This window comes from Salvelinus fontinalis, unplaced genomic scaffold (assembly GCF_029448725.1).
Source record: "Salvelinus fontinalis isolate EN_2023a unplaced genomic scaffold, ASM2944872v1 scaffold_0403, whole genome shotgun sequence".
Classification (NCBI taxonomy): domain Eukaryota; kingdom Metazoa; phylum Chordata; class Actinopteri; order Salmoniformes; family Salmonidae; genus Salvelinus; species Salvelinus fontinalis.
The window spans coordinates 18,043-40,000 of NW_026600612.1; the positions used below are offsets into that span (position 1 = coordinate 18,043).

Sequence of the window (21,958 nt, forward strand, 5' to 3'; positions counted from 1 at the left end):
CTTGGGAGCAATTTCCAAACGCCTGAAGGTACCACATTCATCTGTACAAACAATAGTACGCAAGTATAAACACCCTGGGACCACGCAGCCGTCATACCGTTCAGGAAGGAGACGTGTTCTGTCTCCTAGAGATGAAAGGACTTTGGTGCGATAAGTGCAAATCAATCCCAGAACAACAGCAAAGGACCTTGTGAAGATGCTGGAGGAAACAGGTGCAAAAGTATCTATATCTACAGTAAAACGAGTCCTATATCAACATAAGCTGAGAGGCCGCGCAGCAAGGAAGAAGCCACTGCTCCAAAACCGCCATAAAAAAAGACAGACTACGGTTTGCAACTGCACGTGGGGACAAAGATCATACTTTTTAGATGTCCGCTGGTCTGATGAAACAAAAATAGAACTATTTGGCCGTAATGACCATCATTATGTTTGGAGGAAAAAGGGGGAGGCTTGCAAGCCGAAGAACACCATCCCAACCGTGAAGCACTGGGGTGGCAGTATCATGTCGTGGGGGTGCTTTGCTGCAGGAGGGACTGGTGCACTTCACAAAATAGATGGCATCATGAGGGAGGAAAATGATGTGGCTATATTGAAGCAACATCTTAAGACATCAGTCAGGAAGTTAAAGCTTGGTCGCAAATGGATCTTCCAAATGAACAACGACCCCAAGCATACTTCCAAAGTTTTGGCAAAATGGCTTAAGGACGACAAAGTCAAGGTATTGGAGTGGCCATCACAAAGCCCTGACCTCAATCCTATAGAACATTTGTGGGCAGAACTGAAAAACGTATGCGAGCAAGGAGGCCTACAAACCTGACTCAGTTACACCAGCTCCGTCAGGAGGAAGGGGCCAAAATTCACCCAACTTATTGTGGGAAGCTTGTGGAAGGCTACCCGAAATGTTTGACCCAAGTTAAACAATTTAAAGGCAATGCTATCAAATACTAATTGAGTGTATGTAAACTTCTGACCCACTGGGAATGTGATGAAAGAAATAAAAGCTGAAATAAATCATTATCTCTACTATTGTTCTGACATTTCACATTCTTAAAATAAAGTGGTGATCCTAACTGACCTAAGACAGGGAATTTTTACTAAGATTAAATGTCAGAAATTGTGAAAAACTGAGTTTAAATGTATTTGGCTAAGGTGTATGTAAACTTCCAACTTCAACTGTATGTACATTACTGTATGTGTACTTGGGATATTGTTTTTCAACAGGAAATGTTTAAAAAAATAGCCGTAGAGCATCTTTAACCCATTTGACGGGGACTATCACCTCTACAGTCCTTTAAGTGTTTCCCCATAGAGAGTTCAGCGACTTTGTTGTTCGAACTCAGTGCTTCTAATGGCCTAGTTCCCCCAACACACAAGGAAAGAAGTGAGTTTGTACACTTTGAGAAAATGAAACCTGTGTCTTTTCATCAGAGCAGGCCTATTTCACACACATTCCCCCAACTGGCCCCTTCATAAGAGGAGAGTGAGAGCCGGTGGGATTGGTTTGCTTGGGGAAATACACTTGAAGCCGGAGGGTCAATGAGTTTGGGTTATGAAACCCCCCATTCAGCCTCTGTTGAATCTTCAATCTGAAAATTCAAGGATGTTGGGTAATACCTCCTAATTCATCTGTGTCCTATTCAGAGCTTCTGTTTGGTGATATGGAGAAATGACACTTAGCTGTAAATGGGGCCCTTTGTTTGCATATGCAGGCAGAGCAGGATGAATGTGGGGGGGGGGGGGGGGTGTACACATGGGAGTCTCTAATCTAGAATGTGTGTGTACATTAGTGTTTGTTTTGCGGGCTGTGTGTGTGTCTAGCGTTTCGCTATAGGCCCGTCGTGTGGTGTCTCGCTGTGCATTAATGTACGGCGTTTGTATGTTCTCACGGTGGCGTTTGTTGTTTAAGGGAGGTCTTATGATAAGTGACTGCTTCTTTGCGTGTTAGATTCCCACTGTAATTCAGTCAACATCACTGTCGCATTGAAAAATGGGATTTGGTCAATGCGAATATATGTGAAGGGAGAAGTTTAAGCTGAAAGTAAAAAAACAAAACATGGGTGTCAATATTAATGTAAGGTTTTGGAATAACTAGTTCAGGCAGCAACGAGCTTTAAATGCAGGACTAGGCTGAACTATTGGACTGTCACTGACGCTATGAGATTGAGGACAGGGGTGAGGGGAATGGGGGGGGTTCCAGTTCATAGATGTACATTTCTCTCCGGGGCTGGCTTTCATTTCCTCCTCCACTCCTCTCTATCCCCTCGTTCGTTCACTCCTCCGCTCCCCTCGTTCCTCTCATTACCCTGGGCGCGTGGCGCTCCCCCTTTCCCTCCCTCTCCTCCCTCCATCCCTCGCTGGCGGCCTGGCTTTCTTCTCTTATTAATTGGGTTTCGTTACATTAAGCCCCCTGGCCAAAAGGCCATCCTGCCAATAAAACGTTCAATTTTTAACACTTCACCGAGAGCTGGGCTGGCTGACTGACTTCCTGGGGGTTCAAACCACTCTGGGAATAGTAATTGGTTATTTATTTAAACTTCACCCGGGTTGGTAGTGTGTTTTGGTGGAGAGGTAGTGGAGAGAGGAGAGTGGCGGTCCCTTTCTTTCTGTGGCCTATAAACGGAGAGACACTGGGAGGGGGCCGTTTTTGGAGGGGGTGTGTTTGCTCACCTTTGTTGTGCAAAGGTCAGGCATTCCACACACTCAGAGCCCCTGAGAGGGAACACCTGGCCAGACTATGTATGTCTCCATAGGGCTTTAGTTTGCCCCACGCCCACAGTTCTCTCTATCTAATGCCTTTGTGTTCGCAGATTTTTACAGTAGCCCTGTACGGAGTCATCAGTGGCACTGTGTCTGAGAACAAGTGTTTAAACAAGCTAGGAGAGGCAGGATCTGGGCTGGTTTTGCTCTTGTCTTGGTTGGTCTCCCCATTCATTACTTTCAGATGAATTCTCTCTCAGCTGAGAAAGATTAATATAATTTCAGTAGAGGCTTAAGTGTCATGACGATCTAGTCTACATTAATGTACTGTGTGTATACACTGTGATATTCCTCGGTACTGTATGTACACTGTGATTTTCCTCTGTACTGTACTGTGATTTTCTTCTGTACTGTATGTGTACACTGTGATTTTCCTCTGTACTCTATGTGTACACTGTGATTTTCCTCTGTACTGTATGTGTACACTGTGATTTTCCTCTGTACTGTATGTGTACACTGTGATTTTCCTCTGTACTGTATGTATACACTGAGATTTTCCTCTGTACTGTATGTATACACTGAGATTTTCCTCTGTACTGTATGTATTTACATTGATTGTCCTCTAACATGCTAGTATGTGCTGACTGACTCATAGACAGATTGTGTGTAGCTTGTCATCAAACAGTCCTGCCTGAAACACAAACCAAAAGGTCACGTGTGGTCAAGCAGGTGTGCAGCAATCCAGACATCAGGATAACGCAGCGGGAATATGTCTGTGAACTGGCCAAGAAGAGTAATCGTCAAGCTAACCAGAACATTAACCTAACGTAGCAGGCGTAAAAGAAAGGCCTGAGCGGGCTCAGACGAAACCGGAAGCATCCGGGTTTCAGGCTTCACCTCTTCTCTGCTTTCCCCCTGAAAACCGGGATGCTTCCGGATGCTTCTGACCCTCTGAGGGTGCCAACACATTCTGTTGTCTGTGGTTATACCTTTGATCTGTCTGTCTGTCTGTCTGTCTGTCTGTCTGTCTGTCTGTCTCTTTCTGTGTGTGTATTTACAATGGTGTTTCCCTTGTGGCAACAGGTCACATATTGCTTGCTCTCTCTCTCTCTCTCTCTCTCTCTCTCTCTCTCTCTCTCTCTCTCTCTCTCTCTCTCTCTCTCTCTCTGTCTCTCTGTCTCTCTGTCTCTCTGTCTCTGTCTCTGTCTCTCTCTGTCTCTCTCTGTCTCTCTCTCTGTCTCTGTGTCTCTCTCTCTGTCTCTCTGTCTCTGTCTCTGTCTCTCTCTGTCTCTCTGTCTCTCGATGTCTCTCTCTGTCTCTCTCTCTGTCTCTCTCTGTCTCTCTATGTCTCTCTATGTCTCTCTCTGTCTCTCTCTGTCTCTGTCTCTCTCTGACTCTGTCTCTGTCTCTCTCTGTCTCTCTCTGTCTCTCTCTCTCTGTCTCTCTCTCTGTCTCTCTCTCTGTCTCTCTGTCTCTGTCTCTCTCTGTCTCTCTCTGTCTCTCTCTGTCTCTCTCTGTCTCTGTCTCTCTCTGTCTCTGTCTCTCTCTGTCTCTGTCTCTGTCTCTGTCTCTCTCTGTCTCTCTCTCTCTCTCTGTCTCTCTCTGTCTCTGTCTCTCTCTATCTCTCTCTCTCCCAGAGTACGTGACCAGACTCAATCAGTAACAGTGTGTATTTTCAGGTGTGGCTGGTAAAGGGCCCTGGCTGCATAACAGAACAGCAAGGAGCTGAGGAAGGGCTTTTCAGTCAGCGGATTTAGCAGCATGGGGAATCATGGGAATCTGCTACTTTAGTCTCTCCGTCCTCGATGGTTTCTGGAAACACCTCACGTGGTTCCGACACACACTTGATTGTAGCTACGGGCACGCTGAGTCCTCATTGCATATAAATTACAGAAGTGGGAAGTGATTATTATAAACTTCCCCCTTTTTTCGTTTTCCCTCCCCCCTCACTCGGCAGACGAGGGATAATTGATTGGAGCACAAAAGGCAAGTGGTGTGGTAGGGGGGGGGGAGTTAGAGATGCCAAGCAGGCTGTAGGGGAAGGAGAGGTGGTGGGGGGTGGAGAATCCCTTCCTATCTGAGACTGTACGACAGTGTTAGCCAACTGTCGACTAGCGCTGTACACGATGCAAGGGAAGGGGTGGCGATATCAGTGTTAGGCATTAGGGTTAGCAGTGTGCTTAAGGTTAGGTTTTAAATCAGATTCTAGGACTTTGTGGCTGTGTCGCCTAGTGCCCACTGCAGAGCTGCCTCCAGAACCAGATTCAAGACTAAAAAGTCTAATCTCTGTTTAAAAAGTTAGTTATTTCCACTTTATAATGTCAAACTTGATTTATCCTTACTGAAAATGTATCAATCCCCACAAAAATGACCATTTAATTATAATCCACATAATAATTCACATGTCCTGTTGCTGCAGGATTATTTTCCTGTATGAGAAACTGATCAAATTAAGATGGGGCTTGGGACTACACATATACATTCACACACACACACACACACACACACACACACACACACACACACACACACACACACACACACACACACACACACACACACACACACCACACACACACACACACACACACACACACACACACACACACACACACACACACACACACACAGAGCAGCACGCCAAGGCATTGAGCCTCCCTGTTCTGTTACAAAGCAAAGTGTTGGCGCTAGTGTTTCTCCTCTCAAACACCGTGGCTCTCTGCCAGCGCCAGTTCCGCGCAATGAATTTCTTTTCAAACCACATCTGAGGCCGCTTGAAAAGGGCCCCAAGCCTGGTTATAAAATTCTCAAATGGAACGTTTATTTCCAAATCCGTGCCCTCTCTCTGTCTCTGTGTGTGAAATGTGAATAGAAACGAGAACCTAAGCCTATTTCTTCCCTGACATTAAAAAAGACCGCTGCTGCCGCCACAGTTTGAGCCATCGTCACGGGGGACCAGAAGGGGCGATCAAATCGCGGCGACATTGTATGACCCTCCACGGTCGTGGTCAAGTCAGAGCTGTGCAACCACTTCCTCTAACTGCTTAGTACGAAAGTATTTAATTTTTGTTTAATTCTTTGTAAACTTGGCATGAAGCAGGGAGTGGTTAGAGGAAGGAGAGTGCGGCTAGTCCATAAGAAACCACCTGAACTACTTTTAAAATGGCAGCTCCTTCAGTTGTGCCCGGTCATCTCCAATGACTTGTTTTCTGGGGGAACAGAAATGCCCCTTCCTTCTCCTTGTGCAAGTCAAGTCCCCCAAAACTCTCCGTGTCCATTTAATATTGTGACAATTTACCATTTTATTTTGGCATCTGTATGCATACATCTTGGTGCTGTGATTTAGGTAGAGGATGGTGCTGGCTAGTAGTGGTGCTATGGTTTAGGTATTTGATGGTGCTGGCTAGTAGTGGTGCTATGGTTTAGGTATTTGATGGTGCTGGCTAGTAGTGGTGCTATAGTTTAGGTATAGGATGGTGCTGGCTAGTAGTGGTGCTATGATTTAGTTAGGATGGTGCTGGCTAGTGGCTAGTAGTGGTGCTATGGTTTAGGTATTTGATGGTGCTGGCTAGTAGTGGGGCTATGGTTTAGGTAGAGGATGGTGCTGGCTAGTGGCTGGTAGTGGGCTATGGTTTAGGTAGAGGATGGTGCTGGCTAGTGGCTAGTAGTGGTGCTATGGTTTAGGTAGAGGATGGTGCTGGCTTGTAGTGGGCTATGATTTAGTTAGGATGGTGCTGGCTAGTAGTGGTGCTATGGTTTAGTTAGAGGATGGTGCTGGCTTGTAGTGGGCTATGATTTAGTTAGGATGGTGCTGGCTAGTAGTGGGCTATGGTTTAGTTAGAGGATGTTGCTGGCTAGTAGTGGGCTATGGTTTAGTTAGAGGATGGTGCTGGCTAGTAGTGGTGCTATGGTTTAGTTAGAGGATGGTGCTGGCTAGTGGCTGGTAGTGGGCTATGGTTTAGGTAGAGGATGGGGCTAGCTAGTAGTGGTGCTATGGTTTAGGTAGAGGATGTTGCTGGCTAGTAGTGGGCTATGGTTTAGGTAGAGGATGGTGCTGGCTAGTAGTGGTGCTATGGTTTAGGTAGAGGATGGTGCTGGCTAGTGGCTGGTAGTGGGCTATGGTTTAGGTAGAGGATGGTGCTAGCTAGTAGTGGTGCTATGGTTTAGTTAGAGGATGGTGCTAGCTAGTAGTGGTGCTATGGTTTAGGTAGAGGATGGTGCTAGCTAGTAGTGGTGCTATGGTTTAGGTAGAGGATGGTGCTAGCTAGTAGTGGTGCTATGGTTTAGGTAGAGGATGGTGCTAGCTAGTAGTGGTGCTATGGTTTAGGTAGAGGATGGTGCTAGCTAGTAGTGGTGCTATGGTTTAGTTAGAGGATGGTGCTGGCTAGTAGTGGTGCTATGGTTTAGTTAGAGGATGGTGCTGGCTAGTGGCTGGTAGTGGGCTATGGTTTAGTTAGAGGATGGTGCTAGCTAGTAGGGGTGCTATGGTTTAGTTAGAGGATGGTGCTAGCTAGTAGTGGTGCTATGGTTTAGGTAGAGGATGGTGCTAGCTAGTAGTGGTGCTATGGTTTAGGTAGAGGATGGTGCTAGCTAGTAGTGGTGCTATGGTTTAGTTAGAGGATGGTGCTGGCTAGTGGCTGGTAGTGGGCTATGGTTTAGTTAGAGGATGGTGCTAGCTAGTAGGGGTGCTATGGTTTAGTTAGAGGATGGTGCTAGCTAGTAGTGGTGCTATGGTTTAGTTAGAGGATGGTGCTGGCTAGTAGCTGGTAGGGGCTATGGTTTAGGTAGAGGATGGTGCTAGCTAGTGGCTAGTAGTGGGGCTATGGTTTAGTTAGAGGATGGTGCTGGCTAGTAGTGGTGCTATGGTTTAGGTAGAGGATGGTGCTGGCTAGTGGCTGGTAGTGGGCTATGGTTTAGGTAGAGGATGGTGCTGGCTTGTAGTGGGCTATGATTTAGTTAGGATGGTGCTGGCTAGTGGCTAGTAGTGGTGCTATAGTTTAGGTAGAGGATGGTGCTGGCTAGTAGTGGTGCTATGGTTTAGGTAGAGGATGGTGCTGGCTAGTGGCTAGTAGTGGGCTATGGTTTAGGTAGAGGATGGTGCTGGCTAGTAGTGGTGCTATGGTTTAGGTAGAGGATGGTGCTGGCTAATAGTGGTGCTATGGTTTAGGTAGAGGATGGTGCTGGCTAATAGTGGTGCTATGGTTTAGGTAGAGGATGGTGCTGGCTAGTAGTGGTGCTATGGTTTAGGTAGAGGATGGTGCTGGCTAGTAGTGGTGCTATGGTTTAGGTAGAGGATGGTGCTGGCTAGTAGTGGTGCTATGGTTTAGGTAGAGGATGGTGCTAGCTAGTGGCTAGTAGTGGAGCTATGGTTTAGTTAGAGGATGGTGCTGGCTTGTAGTGGGCTATGGTTTAGGTAGAGGATGGTGCTGGCTAGTGGCTTGTAGTGGGCTATGATTTAGTTAGGATGGTGCTGGCTAGTGGCTAGTAGTGGGCTATGGTTTAGGTAGAGGATGGTGCTGGCTTGTAGTGGGCTATGATTTAGTTAGGATGGTGCTGGCTAGTAGTGGGCTATGGTTTAGGTAGAGGATGGTGCTGGCTAGTAGTGGTGCTATGGTTTAGGTAGAGGATGGTGCTGGCTAGTGGCTAGTAGTGGGGCTATGGTTTAGGTAGAGGATGGTGCTGGCTAGTGGCTAGTAGTGGTGCTATGGTTTAGGTATTTGATGGTGCTGGCTAGTAGTGGGGCTATGGTTTAGGTAGAGGATGGTGCTGGCTAGTGGCTGGTAGTGGGCTATGGTTTAGGTAGAGGATGGTGCTAGCTATTGGCTAATAGTGGTGCTATGGTTTAGGTAGAGGATGGTGCTGGCTAGTGGCTAATAGTGGTTCTATGGTTTAGTCACAGGATGGTACTGGCTGGTAGTAGAGTTATGGTTTAGGTAGAGGATGCATATGTGCCTCCTAGATTCAGTAAAAGCTGTGACGGTCACAGAAGCCCCCAGGTTTCCCCTGGTGGATTTAGCCTTAAGGACGGCACACAATGGAGGCACAGTTTATTAAGAAGTTGAGAGAAATGGGCTGTGACAGCTGCAACTGGGTGAGCACAAAAGAGGTCTTCTCCAATATGGTGGAGGCAAGGGCATTTCAAAAGCTCCTCGGCTTTCTCAGGTGCCAGAGAGTCCGTCAGCAACGGGCCGTGTTGGTTTTTCTGCCATGGGATGGAGCTGGAGATATAGGGGGAAGTGGGTGCACGGGTTTCTGTGTGTATCTGCATCAATGACTGCATGCTTGTTAAATTGTCTCATTTATATGGTTTAGGATCTCTCTCTCTCTCTCTCTCTCTCTCTCTCTCCATCCTCCCTCTCTCTCTCTCTCTCTCTCTCTCTCTCTCTCTCTCTCTCTCTCTCTCTCTCTCTCTCTCTCTCTCTCTCTCTCTCTCTCTCTCTCTCTCTCTCTCCATCCTCACTCTCTCTCCCTCTGTCGGAGAAGAGAACCCGAAGACTGGAGAGCTTAAATGAAAATCCTCCATCCAGGTTTTTATCTCGTTCCCGCAGGGAAGCAAATGTGAGCTGAAAGGCGTAACAATTAAGAGAAGAGGGGTGAGGATGGTATAATTTTAGCCCCAGCTAGTACAGGCATGTCCCTGGCTGCTCCAGGCCCAATTCAGGCCCTCTATTTGGGAGTCCTCTTCGGTCCTCATTCTGGTGGGATAAAGTGCCATTAAAGCTATTCCAACACACAGATTATCCCCTGACCTTTGACCCTGGCTGACCTGGGTTCTCCTGGGCTTGAGACGTCAGGACTTTAGAGCCAGGGTTTAGGGACTAATTAGTTGCTATGAGTGAGCTAATTTTGTTTGAAGTTGTATTGAGATAATTTTTTGTAGTTGATGCTCACTCTATTTTTGATCGGAAGCCCTTTTTGGTGTTTTTCATTACTATGCAAATTAGTTCTGCAAATGTTGGTATTTTGAGGCAGGATCCAACATTACGTAAGAGGTGGTCAAGCCAAGCGTACTTGATATGTTTGATGCTGGTGTGTGTGTGTGTGTGTGTGTGTGTGTGTGTGTGTGTGTGTGTGTGTGTGTGTGTGTGTGTGTGTGTGTGTGTGTGTGTGTGTGTGTGTGTGTGTGTGTGTGTGTGTGTGTGTGTGTGAGAGGGCTGGAGACCTGGGGGTCTTGATGCTTAACCAGGCTCCGGAATCTGACATGCATGAAGGCCCTTTTAGTAAGGTGTTTATAGCTGAGATCCACCCCACCCTACTGCTAAACCCCTGGTTAGGACATTCCCAGAGGGGGTAGGGGGGAGAGGTGGTAGTTCGGTGCCGGTCTGTGAGGGGTCGGTCCGGCAACACGGGAAATTCCAGGGGGAGTTGTAGCCTTGCCACAAATTAGCATGCTGAGAATGTCACCCTAGCACGAATCTCCTCGCTGCAAATTAAGCCAATGAAAGTCACCTAGTGGTGTTTTATTTATTTATATATATATACAGTTGAAGTCGGAAGTTTACATACACCTTAGCCAAATACATTTAAACTCAGTTTTTCACAATTCCTGATCCTAGTAAAAATGTCCTGTCCTAGGTCAGTTAGGATCACCACTTTATTTTAAGAATGTGGAATGTCAGAATAATAGTAGAGAGAATTATTTATTTCAGCTTTTATTTCTTTCATCACATTCCCAGTGGGTCAGAAGTTTAAATACACTCAATTAGTATTTGGTAGCATTGCCTTTAAATTGTTTAACTTGGGTCAAATGTTTCAGGTAGCCTTCCACAAGCTTCCCACAATAAGTTGGGTGAATTTTGGCAGAGCTGGTGTAACTGAATCAGGTTTGTAGGCCTCCTTGCTCACACACGCTTTTTCAGGTCTGCCCACACATTTTCTACAGGATTGAGATCAGGGCTTTGTGATGGCCACTCCAATACCTTGACTTTGTTGTCCTTAAGCCATTTTGCCACAACTTTGGGAGTATGCTTGGGGTCATTGTCCATTTGGAAGACCCATTTGCAACCAAGCTTTAACTTCCTGACTGATGTCTTGAGAAGTTGCTTCAATATAGCCACATAATTTTCCTCCCTCATGATGCCATCTATTTTGTGAAGTGCCCCAGTCCCTCCTGCAGCAAAGCACCCCCACAACATGATGCTGCCACCCCCGTGCTTCACGGTTGGGATGGTGTTCTTCGGCTTGCAAGCCTCTCCCTTTTTCCTCTAAACACAACGATAGTCATTATGGCCAAACAGTTCTATTTTTGTTTCATCAGACCAGAGGACGTTTCTCCAAAAAGTACGATCTTTGTCCCCATGTGCAGTTGCAAACCGTAGTCTGGCTTTTTTATGGCGATTTTGGAGCAGTGGCTTCTTTCTTGCTGAGCGGCCTTTCAGGTTATGTCGATATAGGACTCGTTTTACTGTAGATATAGATACTTTTGTACCTGTTTCCTCCAGCATCTTCACAAGGTCCTTTGCTGTTGTTCTGGGATTGATTTGCACTTTTCGCACCAAAGTACGTTAATCTCTAGGAGACAGAACGCATCTCCTTCCTGAACGGTATGATGGCTGCTTGGTCCTATGGTGTTTAAACTTGCGTACTATTGTTGGTACAGATGAACGCGGTACCTTCAGGTGTTTGGAAATTGCTCCCAAGGATGAACCAGACTTGTGGAGTTCTACAATTGTTTTTCTGAGGTCTTGGCTGATTTCTTTTGATTTTCCCATGATGTCAAGCAAAGAGGCACTGAGTTTGAAGGTAGGCCTTGAAATACATCCACAGGTACACCTCCAATTGACTCAAATTATGTCAATTAGCCTATCAGAAGCTTCTAAAGCCATGACATCATTTTCTGGAATTTTTCAAGCTGTGTAAAGGCACAGTCAATTTAGTGTATGTAAACTTCTAACCCACTGGAATTGTGATACAGTGAATTATAATTGAAATAATCTGTCTGTAAACAATTGTTGGAAAAATGACTTGTGTCATGCACAAAGTAGATGTCCTAACCGCCTTGCCAAAACTATAGTTTGTTAACAAGAAATTTGTGGAGTGTTTGAAAAACGAGTTTTAATGGCTCCAACCTAAGTGTATGTAAACTTCCGACTTCAACTGTATGTGTATATATATATTTATATGTATTATATGTATGTATGTATGCTTGTTTGTTTGTTTGTTTAGGGATAGCATGTGTTATATGTTGGGAAAGATTGGGTGTAGTCAAAATGTGTAGGATTGGTTGATGGATGACTGTCAGATCAAGCGTATAGCCTTTTGAAATATCATGCCATACGTTTACCCATCATTCTTATACACACCGGAATAGATTGATCGTTTTTTGAGACAAAGCCGTATATCCTTTAGAAATGCTGTTTTGACTCTACAAGTCAATCAGGTCCAGGGTCAGTGCTGGGTGCTCTGATTGTGAGTAGTAGATTTAGCATGGCTAAGCAGTACCATGTGTTCAGTGCTGTTGGAGCGTGTAAGCGGCTGGCTGGGTTGGAGGGGCGTGGTGGGGGGTGCAGGCCTCTGTGAGTCAGCCTAAGGGTGGGGGGCGGTAGGGAATGGGGTGCTGTGGCCAGACCACTGCTGACGTGATTAACCCTGACTTTTGGTTCTACTGCAGACGCCTCTATGAGATCTCGCTCTCGTCCTCTTTCTCGTTCTCTCTCTCTCCCTTTCTTGTCCTTCTCTTTCAAATCTCTCTTTCAATTCAAGGGTCTTTATTGGCATGGGAAACATGTTCTTTCTCTCTCTCGTCCTCCTTCCGTGTCTTGTCATCCTTCCCTCTTTCTCTTGCCCTATCTTTTTCTCTCTCCATCACCCCTCCTCCATCGCTCATCCCTCCTTCTCTCCTCCTTCCCCCGGCTCTGGCTCTGTAATGAACTCCTCTTATTCACCGGCTAATGACTGCCTTTGATCTCACTGCTAAGACCTCTGCTCTAACTCTACCCTGTGGGGCTTTCTCTTTCACTCTCCCCCTTCTTTCCAACCCCCTCTGCCTTTAGGCAGGAAATAGGGTCAGTCCTCACTGACCAAGGCTAAACAAAGTTTTGAGGTGTGGGGGAAAGGCTGGAAGGGGAGTACATTGAGACCTCCCTTGCGGGAAGGTGTTTTATTTTTACTGTGCCATTAAAGCCCCCTTGCAGGCTTTTTAAAATATTATTTTTTAGCATCACATATGTCTAATAAATCACTGTTTATTTCATGAAAATAACTCCATGCCACTTGAGCAAAATATATTTGTAATCATTTATTTCGCTGAGCCTCCTTTTGCCATTGAAATGCTCAGTCTGATCGTGTGGGCGTGTTGATATAAGTTAAAATATATTTACATACACAACCCTGATTGGCGGATAAGATCGTTTAGAGACTCTAGAGCCTACCACAATTACCCCTTCAAAGTAGGAGGATACATATGCAAATAAAAGATTACTGGTCATTGGTCAGAATAATCAGATCAGATTGTGATGTCATGCCGTGGGCCAGAAACTCCATGCCACCTGAACAGGCTGAAATTCCAGGGGGTATTTTCTCTCCAAAATCTCTTACACTAAAAGGGCATTTTCACAATTTCAGAGTCTTATTTCAACCTAATGGTGTGGAAATACACTGCTCCAAAAAATAAAGGGAACACTTAAACAACACAATGTAACTCCAAGTCAATCACACTTCTGTGAAATCAAACTGTCCACTTAGGAAGCAACACTGATTGACAATAAATTTCACATGCTGTTGTACAAATGGAATAGACAAAAGGTGGAGATTATAGGCGATTAGTAAGACACCCCCAAAAAAGGAATGGTTCTGCAGTTGGTGACCACACACCACTTCTCAGTTCCTATGCTTCCTGGCTGATGTTTTGGTCACTTTTGAATGTTGGCAGTACTTTCACTCTAGTGGTAGCATGAGACGGAGTCTACAACCCACACAAGTGGCTCAGGTAGTGCAGTTCATCCAGGATGGCACGTCAATGCGAGCTGTGGCAAGAAGGTTTGCTGTGTCTGTCAGCGTAGTGTCCAGAGCATGGAGGTGCTACCAGGAGACAGGCCAGTACATCAGGAGACGTGGAGGAGGCCGTAGGAGGACAACAACCCAGCAGCAGGAGCGCTACCTCCGCCTTTGTGCAAGGAGGTGCACTGCCAGAGCCCTGCAAAATGACCTCCAGCAGGCCACAAATGTGCATGCGTCTGCTCAAACGGTCAGAAACAGATTCCATGAGGGTGGTATGAGGGCCCGACGTCCACAGGTGGGGGTTGTGCTTACAGCCCAACACCGTGCAGGACGTTTGGCATTTGCCAGAGAACACCAAGATTGGCAAATTCGCCACTGGCGCCCTGTGCTCTTCACAGATGAAAGCAGGTTCACACTGAGCACATGAGCACGTGTCAGACGTGACAGAGTCTGGAGACGCCGTGGCGAACGTTCTGCTGCCTGCAACATCCTCCAGCATAACCGGTTTGGCGATGGGTCAGTCATGGTGTGGGGTGGCACTTCTTTGTGGGGCTGCACAGCCCTCCATGTGCTCGCCAGAGGTAGCCTGACTGCCATTAGGTACCGAGATGAGATCCTCAGACCCCTTGTGAGACCATATGCTGACACATGCACATTTGTGGCCTGCTGGAGGTCATTTTGCAGGGCTCTGGCAGTGCACTTCCTTGCACAAAGGCGGAGGTAGCGGTCCTGCTGCTGTGTTGTTGCCCTCCTACGGCCTCCTCCACGTCTCCAGATGTACTGGCCTGTCTCCTGGTAGCATCTCCATGCTCTGGACACTACGCTGACAGACACAGCAAACCTTCTTGCCACAGCTCGCATTGATGTGCCATCCTGGATGAACTGCACTACCTGAGCCACTTGTGTGGGTTGTAGACTCCGTCTCATGCTACCACTAGAGTGAGAGCACCGCCAGCATTCAAAAGTGACCAAAACATCAGCCAGGAAGCATAGGAACTGAGAAGTGGTGTGTGGTCACCACCTGCAGAACCATTCCTTTTTTGGGGGTGTCTTACTAATTGCCTATAATTTCCACCTTTTGTCTATTCCATTTGTACAACAGCATGTGAAATTTATTGTCAATCAGTGTTGCTTCCTAAGTGGACAGTTTGATTTCACAGAAGTGTGATTGACTTGGAGTTACATTGTGTTGTTTAAGTGTTCCCTTTATTTTTTTGAGCAGTGTATAATTAAAAACAGAAAAATTGTGACTGCACCACCCCTTTCATCTCACCAGCTCCTTTTTCTGTGTGTGTGTGTGTGTGTGTGTGTGTGTGTGTGTGTGTGTGTGTGTGTGTGTGTGTGTGTGTGGGCTACACAAATCACCAAGCGGCCGTACCCTTGTCATTTGAGAGAGGGCCGGGACTTGATTTAGCGCTGTAAAACTCTGTAAATGCTATCTGCTAACTGAACTGAGGACAGGTCATGTAGTGCCTTGTTTAATGTGTTCTGCCTCTCTCATGGTGTCCTCCTCTCTCTCTCCCTCTCCATTCCAGTCCAATAAGGTTCCGGTGGTGCAGCCGTCGCATGCGGTCCATCCGCTCACCCCCCTCATCACGTACAGCGACGAACATTTCGCTCCCGGACCCCACTCCGGACACCACCCCCAGGACGTCAACCCCAAACAAGGTAGGCAATGCCCCCCTCCCCTCAAATCACTAAAGCAGTGGACATCATTAACCATGGTAACACAAAGGAGACACATATTTTGTACACAAATTTGTTTAAATACCTGTTAGTGAGCATTTCTCTTTTGCCAAGATAATCCATCCACCTGACAGGTGTGGAATATCAAGAAGCTAATTAAACTGCATGATCATTACACACCTTGTGCTGGGGTCATTCAAAGGCCACTCTAAAATGTGCAGTTTAGTCACACGACACGATGCCTCAGATGTCTCATGTTTTGAGGGAGCGTGCAATTTGCATGCTGACTGCAGGAATGTCCACCAGAGCTGTTGCCAGAGAATTCAATGTCCATTTCTCTACCATAAGACACCGCCAACATTGTTTTAGAGAATTTGGTAGTACGTCTAACCGGCCTCACAACCGCAGACCCCATGTAACCATACCAGCCCAGGACCTCCACATCCGGCTTCTTCACCTGCGGGATCAACTGAAGCCAGCCACCCAGACAGCTGATAGAACTGTGGTTTTGCACAATGAAGAATTGTCAGAAACTGTATCAGAGAAGCTCATGCAGTTCTGCATCGTAACCGACCTCAGTGGGCAAATGCTCACCTTCAATGGCCACTGGCACACTGGAGAAGTGTGCTCTTCACAGATGAATCCCGGTTCATCTGTACCGGGCAGATGGCGTCATGTGGGCGAGCGGTTTGCTGACGTCAACATGTGTGCCCCATGGTGGCGGTGGGGTTATGGAAGGGACAGGCATAAGCTACATACAATTAACACAGTTGCATTTTATCGATGGCATTTTGAATGCAGAGATACCGTGATGAGATCCTGAGGCCCATTGTCTGCCAACATTACCTCACGTTTCAGCATGATAATGCTCGGCCCCATGTCACAAGGGGGAAATGTCCCAGTTCTTCCATGGCCTGCATACTCACCAGACATGTCACCCATTGAACATGTTTGGGATGCTCCAGTTCCCCCCAGTATCCAGCAACTTCGCACAGCCATTGAAGAGGAGTGGGACAACATTCCACAGGCTACAATCAACAGCATGAGGCAAATGGTGGTCACACTAGTACTGACTAGTTTTCTGATCCACGCCCCTACCTTTTTTATTTTAAAGGTATCTGTGACCAACAAATGCATTTCTGTTTTCCCAGTCATGTGAAATCCATAGAATTTATTTAAATTTACAGATTTTCCTAATATGAACTGTAACTCAGTAAAATCGTTGAAATTGTTGCACGTTTTTTAATATTTTTGTTCAGTGTCGTAAAGATTTTCACATCACACCGTATTCATCACGACCCATCTCCACAAAGACGCATGAAGCCAAAGCTATTCCTCAGAGGGAAATGTAACGTATCAGTTCACCCAGCCACCTACACAAGGTGGTTAGGTGACGTTCTGTCTCAGAGAAAGAAAACTAGAACACATTCCTCCACACAGCGTATCGCATCTTCCCACCTACCTGAATGAAGCAGAGAGCTCCTCAGACAGGCAAGGCTGTCGGGGATTTACCACACTGCACTGCTGAAAAGCCTTTTCTTTCTTCTCTATCTTTCTCTACTCTTTTTTTACCCCTCCATTTGTCACCCTATATAATACTATTTCCCTGTCTGTCTGGGTAAAAACATCATAGTAAAACCCCCTGACAGACAGTCTGTCTGGGTAAAAACGTCACAGTAAAACCCCTGACAGACTGTCTGTCTGGGTAAAAACGTCACAGTATAACCCCTGACAGACTAGACTGTCTGTCTGGGTAAAAACGTCACAGTAAAACCCCTGACAGACTAGACTGTCTGTCTGGGTAAAAACGTCACAGTAAAACCCCTGACAGACTAGACTGTCTGTCTGGGTAAAAACGTCACAGTAAACCCCCTGACAGGCTGTCTGTCTGGGTAAAAACGTCACAGTAAAACCCCTGACAGACTGTCTGTCTGGGTAAAAACGTCACAGTATAACCCCTGACAGACTAGACTGTCTGTCTGGGTAAAAACGTCACAGTAAACCCCCTGACAGGCTGTCTGTCTGGGTAAAAACGTCACAGTAAAACCCCTGACAGACTGTCTGTCTGGGTAAAAACGTCACAGTATAACCCCTGACAGACTAGACTGTCTGTCTGGGTAAAAACGTCACAGTAAACCCCCTGACAGGCTGTCTGTCTGGGTAAAAACGTCACAGTAAACCCCCTGAGAGACTGTCTGTCTGGGTAAAAACGTCACAGTAAACCCCCTGACAGACAGCCTGTCTGGGTAAAAACGTCACAGTAAACCCCCTGACAGACTGTCTGTCTGGGTAAAAACGTCACAGTAAACCCCCTGACAGGCTGTCTGTCTGGGTAAAAACGTCACAGTAAACCCCCTGACAGACTGTCTGTCTGGGTAAAAACGTCACAGTTAAACCCCTGACAGACTGTCTGTCTGGGTAAAAACGTCACAGTAAACCCCCTGACAGGCGCTAGAGCATAAATGCAGTTGGAAAGCCCAGGCACAGTCAGGGTGAGACTTTGGCAGAGGTTCATAGGTCTTGTACTGGTCTGGCCCCGGCCCTCCATATGCGCTCCCCTCCCCTCTTCCTTCCGGCTGCCACGCACCGCCCCCTACTTAAAAGCAGGAGGCAGACCAGACAGGATGCGATGTGTGATGACGGGGCAGTTGAGTAAATAATCCAATATGGCCGCCATACACCAGCTCCATCCAGACATCGTAGTGATCTTGCTGGACAACACAGCAGGACAACTGAATAGGGGATTTCGTGAAAGGCTGCATTTGTGCCAGAAAGTCATTCACTTCCCTTGTAGCTACAGGATTTCTTTACAGTAATGCTTTCCATAGGGCTCCGTTTTTTTTAACGTTTTGGTCCTCATTTACAGTCCTCATACATTTTGGTCTGAGTAGTCCCCAGGGATTGAGTATGAGAGTTGATGATAAACATAGCACAGAGTGGAGTTATGTGAAGAAACCGCTGGAGGAGATCCGAGTCTGAATCGATCCACACACTCCCATAGCCTGGACTGTTCCATGTAGAAGAGATCTGCTCGATGAATTAGCTGTAAATGAAGTCCCATGGCATTTTCAGGTCTAGATACTGTAAAAGTGCTAAAGATATGTAGGAAGCAGAGAGGGTAGTCTCTATCCATCTCTCTTTCTCTCTTTCTATCACACTTTTGCCTTCTCGTTCTCTTGCTCACTCGCTCTCTCGCTCTCATTTTCATCAGCCAATCGTCTCGCTGCACTCCATAGCGGGATCAGGACTTTGATCTTCTCGTTAATTATTTAAGAAATCATGGATGTTCTCATTATGGGTCCTAATAAGCTCTAATATGTGCCGGGCGGTAACGTCGGATCGAAGGTCAAACTCCGGAGCCCTTTGAACAGACTTCAGACTTCATATCGAAATTTACAATGAAAAAATGTAACAGTTAAAATATAATATTTTAATACGAGATCATATTTTGAAATACACGTTCTGTCTACACGTGGATAAGGTTATGAAAATGGTTCAGAAGCAAGGCTAGCAGGGCAAAATGGTGGGAAGGATGTTGATGTGAACGTGAGCGAGTAATTACGCACCTTTTTAGTGCCTTGAGTGACAGTGTTAACACTGAGCTCCAATCACTCCATCTCTATCTCTCCCCCACTCTCTCCCTTCCCTCCGGACTTTCCTATCCTTCACTACCTTCTCACTTTCCCTCCTTACCCTTCCTTACATCCTCCATTCCTCTCTCTCACGCTCCCCCTCCTTTCGCTCCCTCCCCTTCCTTCCCTCCCTCCCTAGTGCCCTACAGAGCACCCTGAGACTGGGGTGGTGAATAAGTGGGCTGGGGGTGCTGGAATCCAGCGTTGCTACAGTGGCTTTGGAGATAAGCCTCCTCTCTCTGCTGCTCCGAGGGAGTTAGACCCCTTCAGACTGCAGCCTGAGAAGAAAGAGGGGGGTGGAGAGAAGGATCCATCTGGGATTAGGAGTTGGTGTTAATCTGGAGGCGTTTGCCTTCTTCCTCTTCTATGTGTGTGTGTGTGTGTGTGTGTGTGTGTGTGTGTGTGTGTGTGTGTGTGTGTGTGTGTGTGTGTGTGTGTGTGTGTGTGTGTGTGTGTGTGTGTGTGTGTGTGTGTGTGTGTGTGTGTGTGTGTGTGTGCCACTGCAGGCCTTCTACACAGGCCTACACAGCACTCCATTGACCATAGCTCCCAGTCTGACATATCCATTTACTAGGGTCCTTAATTTCCTTCACCCTCCCCCTCCTCCCTCTCTCCCTCCTTCCCTCCCAGTTTAACTTCTCGCCAGCCTCTACAACAAGCAGAGGGAGGCTGAGAGCCCTTGACCTTGAAGCCCAAGAGGCCCAGCGTTGATGAAGAGAGGGAGAGCTTAGCTGTGTTGAGGAGCCAGTGACAGGGTAGGGCCCCAGTGAATGCTCTCTGTAGGGAGCATTACAGGAAGCACAGAGAGAGATACGGGCCTTAATGATCACTGACTGGAGGGACTGGAGGGCTACATGGGGGGACTAGAGGGACTGGAGGGCTACATGGGGGGGACTAGAGGGACTTGAGGGCTACATGGGGGGACTAGAGGGACTGGAAGGCTACATGGGGGGACTAGAGGGACTGGAGGGCTACATGGGGGGACTAGAGGGACTGGAGGGCTACATGGGGGGGACTAGAGGGACTGGAGGGCTACATGGGGGGACTAGAGGGACTTGAGGGCTACATGGGGGGACTAGAGGGACTGGAGGGCTACATGGGGGGACTAGAGGGAATGGAGGGCTACATGGGGGGACTAGAGGGACTTGAGGGCTACATGGGGGGACTAGAGGGACTGGAAGGCTACATGGGGGGACTAGAGGGACTGGAGGGCTACATGGGGGGACTAGAGGGACTGGAGGGCTACATGGGGGGACTAGAGGGACTGGAGGGCTACATGGGGGGACTAGAGGGACTGGAGGGCTACATGGGGGGGACTAGAGGGACTGGAGGGCTACATGGGGGGACTAGATGGACTTGAGGGCTACATGGGGGGACTAGAGGGACTGGAGGGCTACATGGGGGGACTAAGAGGGACTGGAGGGCTACATGGGGGGACTAGAGGGACTGGAGGGCTACATGGGGGGACTAGAGGGACTGGAGGGCTACATGGGGGGACTAGAGGGACTGGAGGGCTACATGGGGGGACTAGAGGGACTGGAGGGCTACATGGGGGGACTAGAGGGACTGGAGGGCTACATGGGGGGACTAGAGGGACTGGAGGGCTACATGGGGGGACTAGAGGGACTGGAGGGCTACATGGGGGGGACTAGAGGGACTGGAGGGCTACATGGGGGGACTAGAGGGACTGGAGGGCTACATGGGGGGACTAGAGGGACTGGAGGGCTACATGGGGGGACTAGAGGGACTGGAGGGCTACATGGGGGGACTAGAGGGACTGGAGGGCTACATGGGGGGACTAGAGGGACTGGAGGGCTACATGGGGGGGCATTACATTTACATTTAAGTCATTTAGCAGACGCTCTTATCCAGAGCGACTTACAAATTGGATGAGGGACTGGAGGGCTACATGGGGGGACTAGAGGGACTGGATGGCTACATGGGGGGACTAAGAGGGACTGGAGGGCTACATGGGGGGACTAGGGGGACTGGAGGGCTACATGGGGGGACTAGAGGGACTGGAGGGCTACATGGGGGGACTAGAGAGACTGGAGGGCTACATGGGGGGACTAAGAGGGACTGGAGGGCTACATGGGGGGACTAGAGGGACTGGAGGGCTACATGGGGGGACTAGAGGGACTGGAGGGCTACATGGGGGGACTAGAGGGACTGGAGGGCTACATGGGGGGACTAGAGGGACTGGAGGGCTACATGGGGGGGACTAGAGGGACTTGAGGGCTACATGGGGGGACTAGAGGGACTTGAGCGCTACATGGGGGGACTAGAGGGACTGGAAGGCTACATGGGGGGACTAGAGGGACTGGAAGGCTACATGGGGGGACTAGAGGGACTGGAGGGCTACATGGGGGGACTAGAGGGACTGGAGGGCTACATGGGGGGACTAGAGGGACTGGAGGGCTACATGGGGGGACTAGAGGGACTGGAGGGCTACATGGGGGGACTAGAGGGACTGGAGGGCTACATGGGGGGACTAGAGGGACTAAGGGACTGGAGGGCTACATGGGGGACTAGAGGGACTGGAGGGCTACATGGGGGGACTAGATGGACTGGAGGGCTACATGGGGGGACTAGAGGGACTGGATGGCTACATGGGGGGACTAAGAGGGACTGGAGGGCTACATGGGGGGAATAGGGGGACTGGAGGGCTACATGGGGGGACTAGAGAGACTGGATGGCTACATGGGGGGACTAAGAGGGACTGGAGGGCTACATGGGGGGACTAGAGGGACTGGAGGGCTACATGGGGGGACTAGAGAGACTGGAGGGCTACATGGGGGGACTAAGAGGGACTGGAGGGCTACATGGGGGGACTAGAGGGACTGGAGGGCTACATGGGGGGACTAGAGAGACTGGAGGGCTACATGGGGGGACTAGATGGACTGGAGGGCTACATGGGGGGACTAGAGGGACTGGAGGGCTACATGGGGGGACTAGAGGGACTGGAGGGCTACATGGGGGGACTAGATGGACTGGAGGGCTACATG

General features: G+C 48.2%; 1 protein-coding gene across 14 annotated transcripts in view; it reads left to right on the forward strand.

The window, feature by feature from the left end:
* The window catches only part of lef1 (lymphoid enhancer-binding factor 1), a 61,605-nt gene that overhangs the window by 18,036 nt on the left and 21,611 nt on the right, over positions 1-21,958 (forward strand). For all 14 annotated transcript variants that reach the window (XM_055913883.1, XM_055913884.1, XM_055913885.1 and 11 more), the window contains exon 4: positions 15,171-15,303. In XM_055913883.1, the coding sequence (XP_055769858.1) occupies positions 15,171-15,303 (133 nt within the window). The remainder of the gene's footprint in view (positions 1-15,170; positions 15,304-21,958) is intronic.